General features: G+C 40.8%; 5 protein-coding genes across 5 annotated transcripts; 2 read left to right on the top strand and 3 right to left on the bottom strand.

The window, feature by feature from the left end:
• Positions 1 to 690: 690 nt before the first annotated feature.
• On the bottom strand, positions 691 to 2,870 carry BCR41DRAFT_363873 (hypothetical protein). Its single transcript, XM_022025956.1, has 4 exons — positions 2,613 to 2,870; positions 2,455 to 2,505; positions 1,313 to 2,313; positions 691 to 1,202 (listed from the first exon to the last, which is right to left on the bottom strand). Exons 1-4 carry the CDS (start codon positions 2,747 to 2,749, stop codon positions 1,111 to 1,113), a joined length of 1,281 nt encoding a protein of 426 aa, XP_021875872.1. The 5' UTR covers positions 2,750 to 2,870; the 3' UTR covers positions 691 to 1,110.
• A 101-nt stretch (positions 2,871 to 2,971) lies between these two features.
• BCR41DRAFT_363871 (cyclophilin-like domain-containing protein) lies at positions 2,972 to 4,121 on the top strand. The gene is made up of 5 exons (XM_022025955.1): positions 2,972 to 3,068; positions 3,187 to 3,281; positions 3,400 to 3,511; positions 3,652 to 3,777; positions 3,896 to 4,121. Exons 1-5 carry the CDS (start codon positions 3,048 to 3,050, stop codon positions 4,058 to 4,060), a joined length of 519 nt encoding a protein of 172 aa, XP_021875871.1. The 5' UTR covers positions 2,972 to 3,047; the 3' UTR covers positions 4,061 to 4,121.
• A 98-nt stretch (positions 4,122 to 4,219) lies between these two features.
• BCR41DRAFT_390414 (glutathione S-transferase) lies at positions 4,220 to 5,305 on the bottom strand. The gene is made up of 2 exons (XM_022028223.1): positions 4,954 to 5,305; positions 4,220 to 4,804 (listed from the first exon to the last, which is right to left on the bottom strand). The coding sequence occupies exons 1-2, from the start codon at positions 5,205 to 5,207 to the stop codon at positions 4,360 to 4,362; spliced, it is 699 nt and encodes a 232-aa protein (XP_021875870.1). The 5' UTR covers positions 5,208 to 5,305; the 3' UTR covers positions 4,220 to 4,359.
• Positions 5,306 to 6,615: 1,310 nt separating this feature from the next.
• BCR41DRAFT_426419 (hypothetical protein) lies at positions 6,616 to 8,222 on the top strand. Its single transcript, XM_022030729.1, has 2 exons — positions 6,616 to 6,889; positions 7,010 to 8,222. Exons 1-2 carry the CDS (start codon positions 6,652 to 6,654, stop codon positions 8,215 to 8,217), a joined length of 1,446 nt encoding a protein of 481 aa, XP_021875869.1. The 5' UTR covers positions 6,616 to 6,651; the 3' UTR covers positions 8,218 to 8,222.
• Positions 8,223 to 8,369: 147 nt separating this feature from the next.
• Positions 8,370 to 11,441, bottom strand: BCR41DRAFT_215499 (hypothetical protein). The gene is made up of 3 exons (XM_022019981.1): positions 10,709 to 11,441; positions 9,782 to 10,539; positions 8,370 to 9,652 (listed from the first exon to the last, which is right to left on the bottom strand). Exons 1-3 carry the CDS (start codon positions 11,374 to 11,376, stop codon positions 8,412 to 8,414), a joined length of 2,667 nt encoding a protein of 888 aa, XP_021875868.1. The 5' UTR covers positions 11,377 to 11,441; the 3' UTR covers positions 8,370 to 8,411.

Raw genomic sequence — 11,441 nt, 5'->3', positions numbered from 1 at the left:
AAGCAGCTAGTGGTCACACACCTTTGACCCAAATCGTTGCAGGGTAGACCTCAATTTGATGTAAATCAAAATAGATCTCTTCACTTTGCCACTCAGATAATAATAATATCTTGAGTTCCTCTCTGGGATTGATATAGAATGAAGGCGTCCGGATTTTAACCAAATTTCGAGCTGGGTCCTTCTTTGAAGCTTGCTCTTTGAGCTCCTCGAGCTCTTCGCAAGGTGCTATTATATGAGTGATAACTGTACTCTATAATGCAGATTAGTGTTGATTGTGCGAAAGAGTGTCTGGTATTGTCCATTCTATATTGCCCTTGCACTCAAATATGACTTTCTTTGACTTACATTTGTCCCCCACATTAACGTCAGTGCTGGATAGTTATTAAGATCATTACTTTTAATAGAGATCGTCCATACTGCATAGTAATTTCCCTTTTCCATCTCAGTCGTATCGAAAGATGCTCTGACCTGGATGCATTTATTATTTTTATTTTTCAGAAACTTTTATTTTTATTCTCATTTTTTTTGCTAACATTACGTTCTTACTTACAGTGGATGCAATCATGGGTACAGAAGGTTTACTTGGAACCACATTGTAATGCAGGTAAAAAAAATCAAATTAGGTTTGATATTATTAAAACGCAATAGTAATAACATGGGATGTTATAGCTCCTATGTCTCTTTCTCTTACGCAGTTGATTCATTTGATGCAAGTTTGAAGCATATCGCGCCACCAGACAATTCAAAGAATCCTCTGAGGACTAGCAAATTTGATTGGAAATAAAACGTACATTAAACGTACATTTAGTTGACGAATTAGACATAAAGTTAAGCTGTCCAAACAACCGGAACTGATTCAAAAGAGAAAATTTCTCTCCTCCATTACCAGCACCAGCATTGTCTCTTGGCAAGGAATGAGACTGCTGTGATTCAACAATGTCATTTGGTTCTTCATTCAATGGCATTTGATTCATACGAGTCGACATTCGAGAAGTAGTAGTAAGAAATGTAGGAATAGGGGTGAATATGTTTTTGATGTTCTTGTGGTAGTACAATTCGCAAGAACAAAAAAATGAGAGGATGTCAATCACCCCAGTCCAGGGTACACGTCTAGGGGCATAGATGGGTAGACCAAGCCTCATCTAGATGCTTATGGCATCGGACCTCAAACGCAACCAGACTTGATCCCGCCTCCTGCACCCCTGAATCAATCCAGAAAAAAAAAAAAAATAAAAATAAAAATAAAAATAAAAATAAAGAAAGAAAGTTTGCATGAACAGTGTTCAATCCGATCGTGTTTTCTTATCTTTACCCTTCCCACGACTATGTTCTATACTATCCCTCGGATGCTTCATGTTTCTTGGTGGTTGGTTCTTCTGCTGCGATGATGAGGGCTCTTGCTGATTCTGCTTCTGTCTCTGTCCTTTTTGATTTTTGTCCTTGCCACTCTCATTGCCGTTATTGGAGGCAGCAGGCTTTGGTGTTTTGACTACAATAGGCATGGTTGTCTTCAAGGACTTGATGTTTGTTGAAATAAATACCAACTCGTTTTTCGTCGTACTATCCTCCGCTCGTACTTTTGTACTGACTGTTGATGCTGATGCTGATGCTGATGCTGTTGCTAATGTCGTTGCTGATGTAATTGCTGAGGATGAGGAGGGAACAGCCTTTTTAAGTGCTGAGGTAGCAGTTGATCGGATTGGGATCTTGGGTAACCATGGCACTGATATAGGGTCTACCATTCTTTCTAGAATCATCAGCAAATCCTCCACATCTTTAGATCCTGCTGGTGCTCGGATGGCCAATGCACCAACTGCTGCCATACCTAATGCTTCACTCAACCTCTTCTCCGAGCCCTTCAGGAATGGGAATACCCTCACGCCTGGAAGCATGGCAACTAATGGCCCTAAATGGGTGTAAAGGTGAGCAGGAACAAGATCGCCTTTGCAAATAAAGACTGCACTCGGTGGTAGATAACCTTTCGAGTCCTGAATAGATCGTTCTAGTGTCCTTGTCACTGCGTTGATGCCAATGATAGTCCATTCCAAGATAGCAGGTGGCGCTAGTTGTGCTAGTGATGGCTCCGCTGATGTGCTGGCGGAAGTAGTAGGAAGGGAGGTACCTGTACATGGATCATGATCTGTGGTTGCCAAAGCTGGATTTGGTTTTAATGATATACCAGTGTCATTGTCATCTGAAGGTATTTTGGTTGACAATTTGCTTTTTTTTTTCTTTTTACTCTCTTTGTTTACTGATGATGATGAACTCTTTCTGCGTTGAATATCATGGTATTCGCGGATAGTCTTCATCAGACTAAAAATAAAGAAAATGAAAAAAAAAAAAAAAAAAAAAAAAAAAAATGTAAAAGACATTAGGACATTGTCAATTGCGTAGTAACATAATCCTGATCTAAGAAAAATAGTCCTTTTTGTTTACTCAACATCAAATACATACTCACAAAGAACATCCAAAACAATCGCGTTGTTTTCCGTTGTTACTTCTGGCCTAGTAACGAATATGTGGACCGTTGGTGAGCAATTGAACTCCATCTGTATGCATTAAACACAGGACAGTCTCCCTTATTAGCTGTATATTGACATATGGACACATACCATGGGATGCTAAATGGCGTATCGAGTACATTTTTGTAAACGGTCCTTGTCTTTTTAGCCTCAGTGCGTATGCCTCCTGTATGCACAGCAGCTGTCTTGTTGCCCTTTGCTTGCTGCTGCTTCTGATTCATTGACATTGTAATGGTGCCTATGCCCTATTCTATTATTTCCTCTTCTGAATGAATCTAAAGTAGCCTATCCTGCTCTTCTGCCCTTTTTTATATTGAACCGTAGTTTGCGAACGATGGTTATGAAGAGATTTCGCTTTCAACTTTAAAAAAAAAAAAAAAAAAAGGTAGGTATTTATTGCATTTGCAAAGCCACTGAGCACTCTATTCACAAGTCGCTTTCTTTAATGTTCTAAATGTTCTATGCATTTTTTTGTTGCAACAGAACCATTCCAACACCTTGACAATCTCGTTTTATCAGCAGAACATGACCCAACCAAACCCGATTGTAAGGACAAGAAGGAAATAATAATAATATTAAAAAAGCTACGAAAAACAAGTGACAGGAAATTGGAAGAGTGTCGTTTCTCACCAGGCTGATTTTCATATGAATATATCTCACATAGGTTTTCTTTGATGTATCTATCGGTGGACGACCAGCTGGTCGTATGAAGATGGAACTTTTTGCAGACGTTGTACCGAAAACTGCAGAGAACTTTAGGTAATGTGTGAGTAAACAAGTACAGAGGAGGAAGCCTTTTGTCTCTCTCTCTCTCTCTTTAAACTTGCAACATGCCATTGACTTTACTTCTCTCTTTGTATCTTTGATCTCTATTTAGACAATTGTGTACAGGAGAATACAAAAAGAATGGAGTTCCGCAGGGATATAAGAATTGCACATTTCACAGAGTCATTAAGGATTTTATGATCCAGGGAGGTGACTTTATCAAGGTGAGAGATGAGGACATTCTCTGTGAACGAAACCTGATAAGGCTTGACAATACAGAGAGACTACTCAGGCATTAGCTCTCAGCAATGGTGTAGAGATAGAGAGACGGCACTTACTGATTAATGTTGTATATACTTGACAGGGTGATGGCACAGGATCAATGAGTATTTATGGAGACAAGTTCCCGGATGAGAACTTTACGCTAAAACATACAGAGGCAGGATTGTTGTCCATGGCTAATAGCGGCCCTAATACGAACGGATGTCAGGTAACACTTTGTCTTTTTTTTTTTTTTTTTTTTTTTTTTTACCCACTCTTCACTGTATGCTTCAACATTAAAAACTCACTACAAGTACTATCATTCTTATTTATTTATTTTTTGACAGTTCTTTATCACGTCGACAAAAACAGATTTCTTGGACGGACGGCATGTGGTTTTTGGAAAATTGATTGATGGACTATTGACACTTCGCAAGATTGAGAATGTACAGACAGGACCTAATAATAAGCCAAAGCTACAAGTCGTCATCACAGAATGTGGCGAGTATTAGTTGTATATATATATAAATTATTTATATAATATTCAAAAAATCATAAATATAACATAGAAACCATTTTATATCCTTTGAAGGAACTGAGAGACTGGATCAAAAGACTTCATATGGATACATAAACATATAACGTCCTAACCTTTAAAATTTAAATTAATTGGAGATTATATACGATGTTTTATTTCACTTAAATGATGCTGTACATGTACCCGATGTTTTTCTTGACCCCTCGACAACTTGCATCAAAATGCTGCTGCAGTATGTGGGAATAAGGAAGAGGGAGGAGGTCAAACCTATATTCAATGGAGGAACTTTTTGTAGGCCTCAATCAACTTCTCTCTAGGGTAAGAAGCCTTGGCGACAGAGGGTCTCTTGGTGACAGCATCCTTCCATTCGAAGAAACGCTTGAATTGAGGGTAATCCTCCAGGGTGACTTCCTTGTTGCCGTTATCGTAAGCGCCCAAGAGAATGAAACGGCTCATGAAAGGCCCAAGAGCCAAATCAGCAAACGTGAACTTGTCACCAAGGAAAAAAGGACCATTGCCATCCTCCTCCCTGCGGTAAACGTTCTCCAAAAGTCTGTTGAACTTCTCAAGCTCGACAATGAACTCCTCGCGGTGTTTTGCAGCCTGTTCACGGTCCAAGACGAAAGCAGCCTTATGAAAAGCGGGGTGAGTGCGGTTGCCCCAGTGATGGATCAAATAGCGAGTCTGAGCACGTTGCAAGGGGTCCGTGGGAAAGAGACTGCATTCCAATAAAAAAATAAAAAATAAAAAGAAAATCATTAGAACGGTCAATTATTTTTTTTTTCCCATGAAAATAAAAAAAAAAAAATCGTTTAACTGAGTAGTGTGTTGCAAAGGGAAAAAAGAATAATGTCATGTGAGACTTACCCAGCTCCTGGATGGAGATCTGACAAATACTCAGCAACGAGTAAACTCTCAAGGATGACGTGTTTATCGTCCACCTTCAAAGCAGGGACCTGTCCATAGGGATTAATCTCCTTGAGATACCAGTCAGGACGAGGGACATTCAAGTCAATGGGAACGATTTCAAGTTGAGCACCGGTCTCTTCAGCAGCGATAACAGCGCGTGCAGCGTAAGGGCAGGCAACTGAGTTGTAGAGAACGAGTTTTGGACCGGTCATGATTTACTGATTTTTGTTGGTCTTCACTGGCCTTGTCTTTGTTGAAAAGGAAATGTGGATGCTGAGAAAAGAAGCGGGCAAAAGTTTAGAAGTTTAGAATGAAGAAGAAGAAAAGAAGAATAAAAAAAACGGCCAACGCATTCGGCCTTTATACCCCATTCCACTTCTTTGAATTACCACATCATTGGCCAATAGGAATGAGGTGCTTGTAATATGTATATGAACATCTACATACACACACCATCGAAGCTGGATAGTGTGGAGCAAATTGCGACCAAAAGCGTGGCACATCATTCGCTCTTTTTTTTTTTTCTAGTCCACAAAATACAGTACGTACATAATCTAGTCAAGCATTACTAATCAGTGGCGTTTGGACCTCTGTACCCATTTTATGACCCTGATCTTGAAGTGACATCCAAGCATACACTACACAGATCACATCTTTGCACGTCTTTCTTTCTTTCTTTCTTTTTTTTTCTTTTGTGGCATGTAAACATTTGTTTTCATTTCTTGTATATTTCCTCTGCAGCAGCAACAGGTGCCTAATTCCGTTTTAAAAGAGCTGTCTTACTCATCAACACGCCGCTGTTAATATTTGCCTAGGAATAAGAAAAACCCAGCTCGTTACTCATTTACATTTACTTACTTATTGTCTTTTCGCAGCACCAATGGAGGGAGACCACGATTCTAAGAGAATCCTACATGACCATTGAACCTGTCAACAGTTGAAGATGCGCAGTGTGATGCGAGTATCTATTGCTTCCATTCTTCTATAGTTCGCATAATTGGACGCGCCGTTGTTGACCTGCATAGAAAATGAACGGGAATTTGATACCACTTTATAAAAAAAAAAAAAAAAAAAAAAAAATTCCTAGTATACTTTGATAACTTTCTCTCTGCCCGTCTTCCCGTTTGAAAAGCCTACCAAGTTAGACTTAATGATTACCTTGTCAAAGTCACACTCTTTGAAGTAATTCTGGGGGAGCAAATTCAGTAAGATGTACATACAATGCGCTGTTGCCGTTTATTGTATTAAAAATGAAAAAGGAGACAACAGCAACAGAGTGAGGAGAGTAGAAAATTGCTCTGCTCTATGATCTTACCTGACCCTATAATCAAGACCAAGGAGAGCCATGGGTGATGATATCTTTGCGGGCAAATAAAAGTAAAAGAGACACGTTTGTTCATGTAGAGAATGCAGCACATATCGAGGGCGAAGGGCAAGTGGGCTTGAGACAATTGGGCTTGAGGGCTTGAGGGCTTTAGGCAATTGGCCAGGGCAAGGTATATAGTCTGCCTCTGATCACAAAAAAAAAAAAAAAATCATCATCTCATCCGTTCCTTTATAAAAAAGACTTTCATTCCTTCAGTTTCATTCATCTTTTTTTTCTTTTTTTTTTTTTTTGCACTTCAATTCAGGAAAGGAAGAAAGAAAGAGGAAAGAATGTCTGTTGTCCCAAAAAAGGAGTACACACTCCTATGGTGGACTAAATGGTTCGATCAAGACCGATACGAGGATGTTATCGTTGACAACTGTGGACTCCCGTACACGTGTAGGAACACCTTAGATCGTTCCAAATACAAGGATGCCAGGCTCATCCTCTTCCACGACTGGCATCCCAATGATCTTCCTCCAAGAAAAGATGTAGATAACAATAGCAAAGCATGGGTACGCAACTCTGGTAAGGCGTTCTCTTCTTCCTTTTTCTTTCTTCTTCTTGATATGGTAAACATTCTCTGATCTTGACAAATGCTCTTTTTCGTTTTTTTTTTTTTTTTTTTTTTTTTAAAATAAAAAAAAGCCGAGAAACCCGAGACATATGCCTACCAACAGTACTACATTTCATTATTCAGTTACAAGTTCACGTATCACTTCTCCTCAGACTTTGTCATGACTTACTTCACAGCCGGAACTACTAAACCCAATTCCTTCATCAACCTCGTCTCCCGTCCACCCTTGAGAACAATCGAACAAAAAAATCGATATCGTCAATCTGGGTTTCATCCAGCAGATCGTCGTCCTCTAGCTCCTGTCGCTTGGATCGTCAGCAATTGTAAAGCCTCTAATGGTCGTCATCTCATGGTCAAACAACTTCTCAAATACATCGACATCGATATCTACGGTCGTTGTATCTCCAATCGACCTTGGCCCAAGAAAATGCTCGACAATAATTCACAGATCGATATGCCGGATGAAGAATTAGTAGGGCATTACAAATTCTATCTAGCGATCGAGAACAGCAACTGCGAGGATTATGTGACCGAAAAACTGGAGCGGACTTTTGGTGCTGGAGCTGTCCCTGTGGTAGACGGACCGGATGATTACTCAAGATTCATGCCCTCTCCAAGATCATTGATCCGCTATGATGATCATGGATCCCCAAGGAAGTTGGCTCAGTTCTTGAAATATCTGGACCAGAACGATACTGCCTATCAAGAGTATTTGACCTATAGAACCCCTCGATCACCAAACAACACAGACGCACAGGGGAATGTCTTGATCCAATCTCCTGAAACCTTTAACCAAGATTACAGAGAACGTCTGTCCCCTTGGTTTGTCGACAACTGGGATCTGGATAGAACAGGACTTTTCAACAAGACGACAGAGTGGCTCAGTACAGATGGACCTACGAGGACCACCCGGGCAAAATATGGCATGCAATGGGGCCCAGATCTGGACGGTGGCATGTGTGCAGCCTGCAGAGTTGCTCATGAGCTAACAGAAGGGTCCCGGACTCTCAGCCCAAGCAATCGACTCACCATCGATCAAACCTGCAAGTTCCGCAAATTTTACTATACAAGCTGGATCATCTCTTTTTATCCTTACTTGACCTTGTTGATACTGTGTTCAGTCCTTGCATTATTATTCCTGCTGTTGACAAAGACTGGACGAGCGATAATCTTCTATTTAATCAGGAAAATTTGGACGTTGTTGATAATGGTCAGAGAACGTCTTACAAAGACGAAACGATCAGAGTATCACGAATTTTCTATGGAAGACCGAAGATAGAAAACATAATTTTTTTTTTTTTTTTTTTTTTTTTTTTGAAAATGTACAAAAACAAGTCTAGAACATAGAATCATAATATTCACATCTAAATAGCTTGCATATATCATATTGATGTGTGTCTTTTATTTTTTATTTATTTTTTATTTTTTTTTTCTACATATTACTTTTATTATTTTACCTTTATTTTATCAAATCTAATGTTTGTGCAAGCTCATTGAGATTGGAGTAGACAATGATGATGATAATGAAGAAGAAGAAGAGCCCCGTCCAAATTCATTCACAAGGCCTAAATACCACTTCACGGCCCAATCACGCTTTGTCTGATCCACAGAAGGTCCTCCTACCACATCCAAGATGCACTTCAGTAGCGCCTTCCGACTCACTGGGCTCTGTTCCTTGCTCAACAACTCTCGGATCTTATCACCCAATGTCTGAACAAAAACTAGGTTGAGACTTGAAAGTTGATCGAACAGTGCCAACAGAATTTGTCCACGTTCCTTTTGAAGCTCTAAGGATGCAATCGATGCAGTTGTTTTTGTGACAGAAGATGAGGATGAGTAAGAAGAAGAAGAGGTGGCTGGTGGTACTGCACTCGATAGTGGGGGAGGAGAGGGTGTTGGGGTATTAAGGGATGGGAGTTGAGTTGCAGAGTCTTGGGGGCTTAAATCCTGGTACACCTCTGTCGCGACCTGGACCAATGCCTTTTCACTATCGCGCTCCTGTTGCTCCTTTGCCAAAGCTGCCACTGCCTTTTCCTGCTCATTTTGGGATAATTCTTGAGCTTTGATATCGGCCTCTATCACTGTATCGTACTGCTGTATCTTCTCCAGTAATTTCTCCACGCACAACCAAGCTAGAGCATCCTCCGTCTCAGATAAGGATTTGATCATGGTCGTAAACGCAGCTCTCAACTGATCAATGTTAATTTGATCCGGGAAATGCTGCAACAACAAGTTAGAGTAATAAGGAGCCAATTGTTTTGCAATCGTCTTGTTGGTCAAAAAGACAGACATGATGACTGAGTGTGCAGATTCAAAAAGATCCCGTTGATCGTTCTTAAGCAAGTAAGGATACACCATCGGCAAGAGCTCATGCTCCAAAAACGGCTCTTCAATTGCAATCATGATTCGTTCCAACAGATTCATGTAGAACAATGTCCGACTCTCCATCACCGGATCATAGAGCCCTAGCTCTGCACGGGGCTTCATACGCTTGAGGGTTTTGTTGAGCAAGACATGATGGTTGCTAGACTCGCCGTCCTTATCAGTATCCTGTAATGTAGCCGCAATTCCCTCAGAAGTGACCATACGTGTGAGGATTGAAGTGATAAGCTCTTCATAAACCTGAAAGCTGCCTGGACCCAGTTTGTAGGTGATGAAGAACAAGTGAGCATAGCTGTCCAGGATCAGGAAATCGAATTGTGAGGTTAGGCCTACTAGAATTGTATAGGTAGAGTAACAAAAAAATGCGTTTCAGTAAATTAAAATAGCTATGTCATTGCTCTGCTTTTGCTATTGCTTTTTTTTTTTTTTTTTTTTTTTTTTTTTTTTTTTCCCTTTTTTACCTGTTGCATTTTCCCACTTCTCATTGATGGATCCAAAGATCATGGTATATGCGAAGAGCACGGTCTTGAAAACCTGGAAGAGCATCGCCATTGATTTGCTTGTCTCGGGATCAGGTTCTGGCCTCGGTTCAGACTTTTGCTGCTGGCCTTCGATAACAAAAGAGTCGTAACTGGATAGACTACATCTCGACCAATCAACATGGATGTTGATTGCGAACGAATGCATTCTCTCCAGTAAATGCTCGATTTTACCCCAATCATCCATTGTTTCAATCAATGTAGCTATTGTTCTAGCAATCCTGCCTATCTCTGTGAATAAAGGACCTTTTGTCGTCGTCGTCAACAGCTGGTGGGTCATTCCATTCAGCTTTAGGCGATTTGGTTGTGGCTGTTGCTGTTGCGCTATCTCATATGCTATAGTCCTGAAAATTTCAGTAATAGGGATGACTCCTTTTTGCTCGTTCTGTTGAAGTACATAGTCTAGCAAAAGGTCCGCCAACAAGGAACTATCAAGCGCTTCCAATTTACAGGCAGGCAAGTTGGGGATGGTCTGAGAAGTGGCAAAGACAAGGCAGGCTTGGATCCTTGATGACAACACCGAGGCATTCGAGATAGCAATATTATCCTCAGGACTACTGATGGTTCCTTTCAGCTCTTCAGTAATGACCCTGAGACTAGTCACAAACAAATCCTGAATAAGTGCCAAGCTGTCGGCATCCACCCTGGGAGGATCATCTTCTGCATGTTGAATAGCGCGACTAATCCAATATCCAGTTTCAAGCAAAAAAAAGGGAAGGAAAAAAGGGGGGGGGGGGGGGGGAATAAAATAAGCATAATGACTCAACAGCTCAATTCATTTTGCTCAGATTGATCTTGACCCGTAAAGAACAAAGAAATCATTGAAAATCCAAAGGAAATCAAACTTACAGAATACCTGCAACGGCCAGTAGGCTAGGGATGGTGGCGTTATTTGAAGTATCTTGTAGTGCCTGGATTAATGCCTCAAACCAAGTTACTCCCTTTAACTGAACAGCCTTCTTTGGTTTACTCTTCTTCTTCTTTCTCTTCTTGTCCTTATCGCCTTCATCATCCTTGACGGTAACAAGGCCAGCCTTATGCGTCACCACAAATTGAAACAACCTCAGAACCTGGAACAACTCATCAATATTACTCACAACTGATGATACCGATAAAATCTTAGCTGTAGATAGTGTCGGTGCTGCACTTGAAGAGGCTCCATAAAAATCCTGCAAGAATGCTGTGATCAATTCCTTGATCGGCTCTGGGCTCTCGTTCAAAACATTGGACCTCAACACAGTTGCCAGACTAGCCTGAATGCCCTCCATATCTGTGTCCTGTGCGCTCACACGTCCTAGCTTGAGTCCTGCAACTAATCCATCCATAATTTTGGGTTCCATCAATCCAGACCACTTATCCAGTCCCATGGCCAAACCTGAGAAACAAGTACCGAACATTCCTTTGGATTCCTCAATACCCGAGATAAAGAAGGAAGGAATGGACAGAACCTGGATCATGATTTCAATTAATTCCTGTCCCAGAACATTCACATCTGCGCCGGAGCCCGTCTTGCGCATCCAAAAAGACCATAAAGTAGTAATTGCTACCAGCCCTTGGACTTGAATCGGGATCCGGACCTTGT

The sequence above is a fragment of the Lobosporangium transversale genome (genome assembly GCF_002105155.1).
Source record: "Lobosporangium transversale strain NRRL 3116 chromosome Unknown BCR41scaffold_67, whole genome shotgun sequence".
Lineage (NCBI taxonomy): Eukaryota > Fungi > Mortierellomycota > Mortierellomycetes > Mortierellales > Mortierellaceae > Lobosporangium > Lobosporangium transversale.
This window is presented reverse-complemented; position numbering and strand designations above follow the sequence as displayed.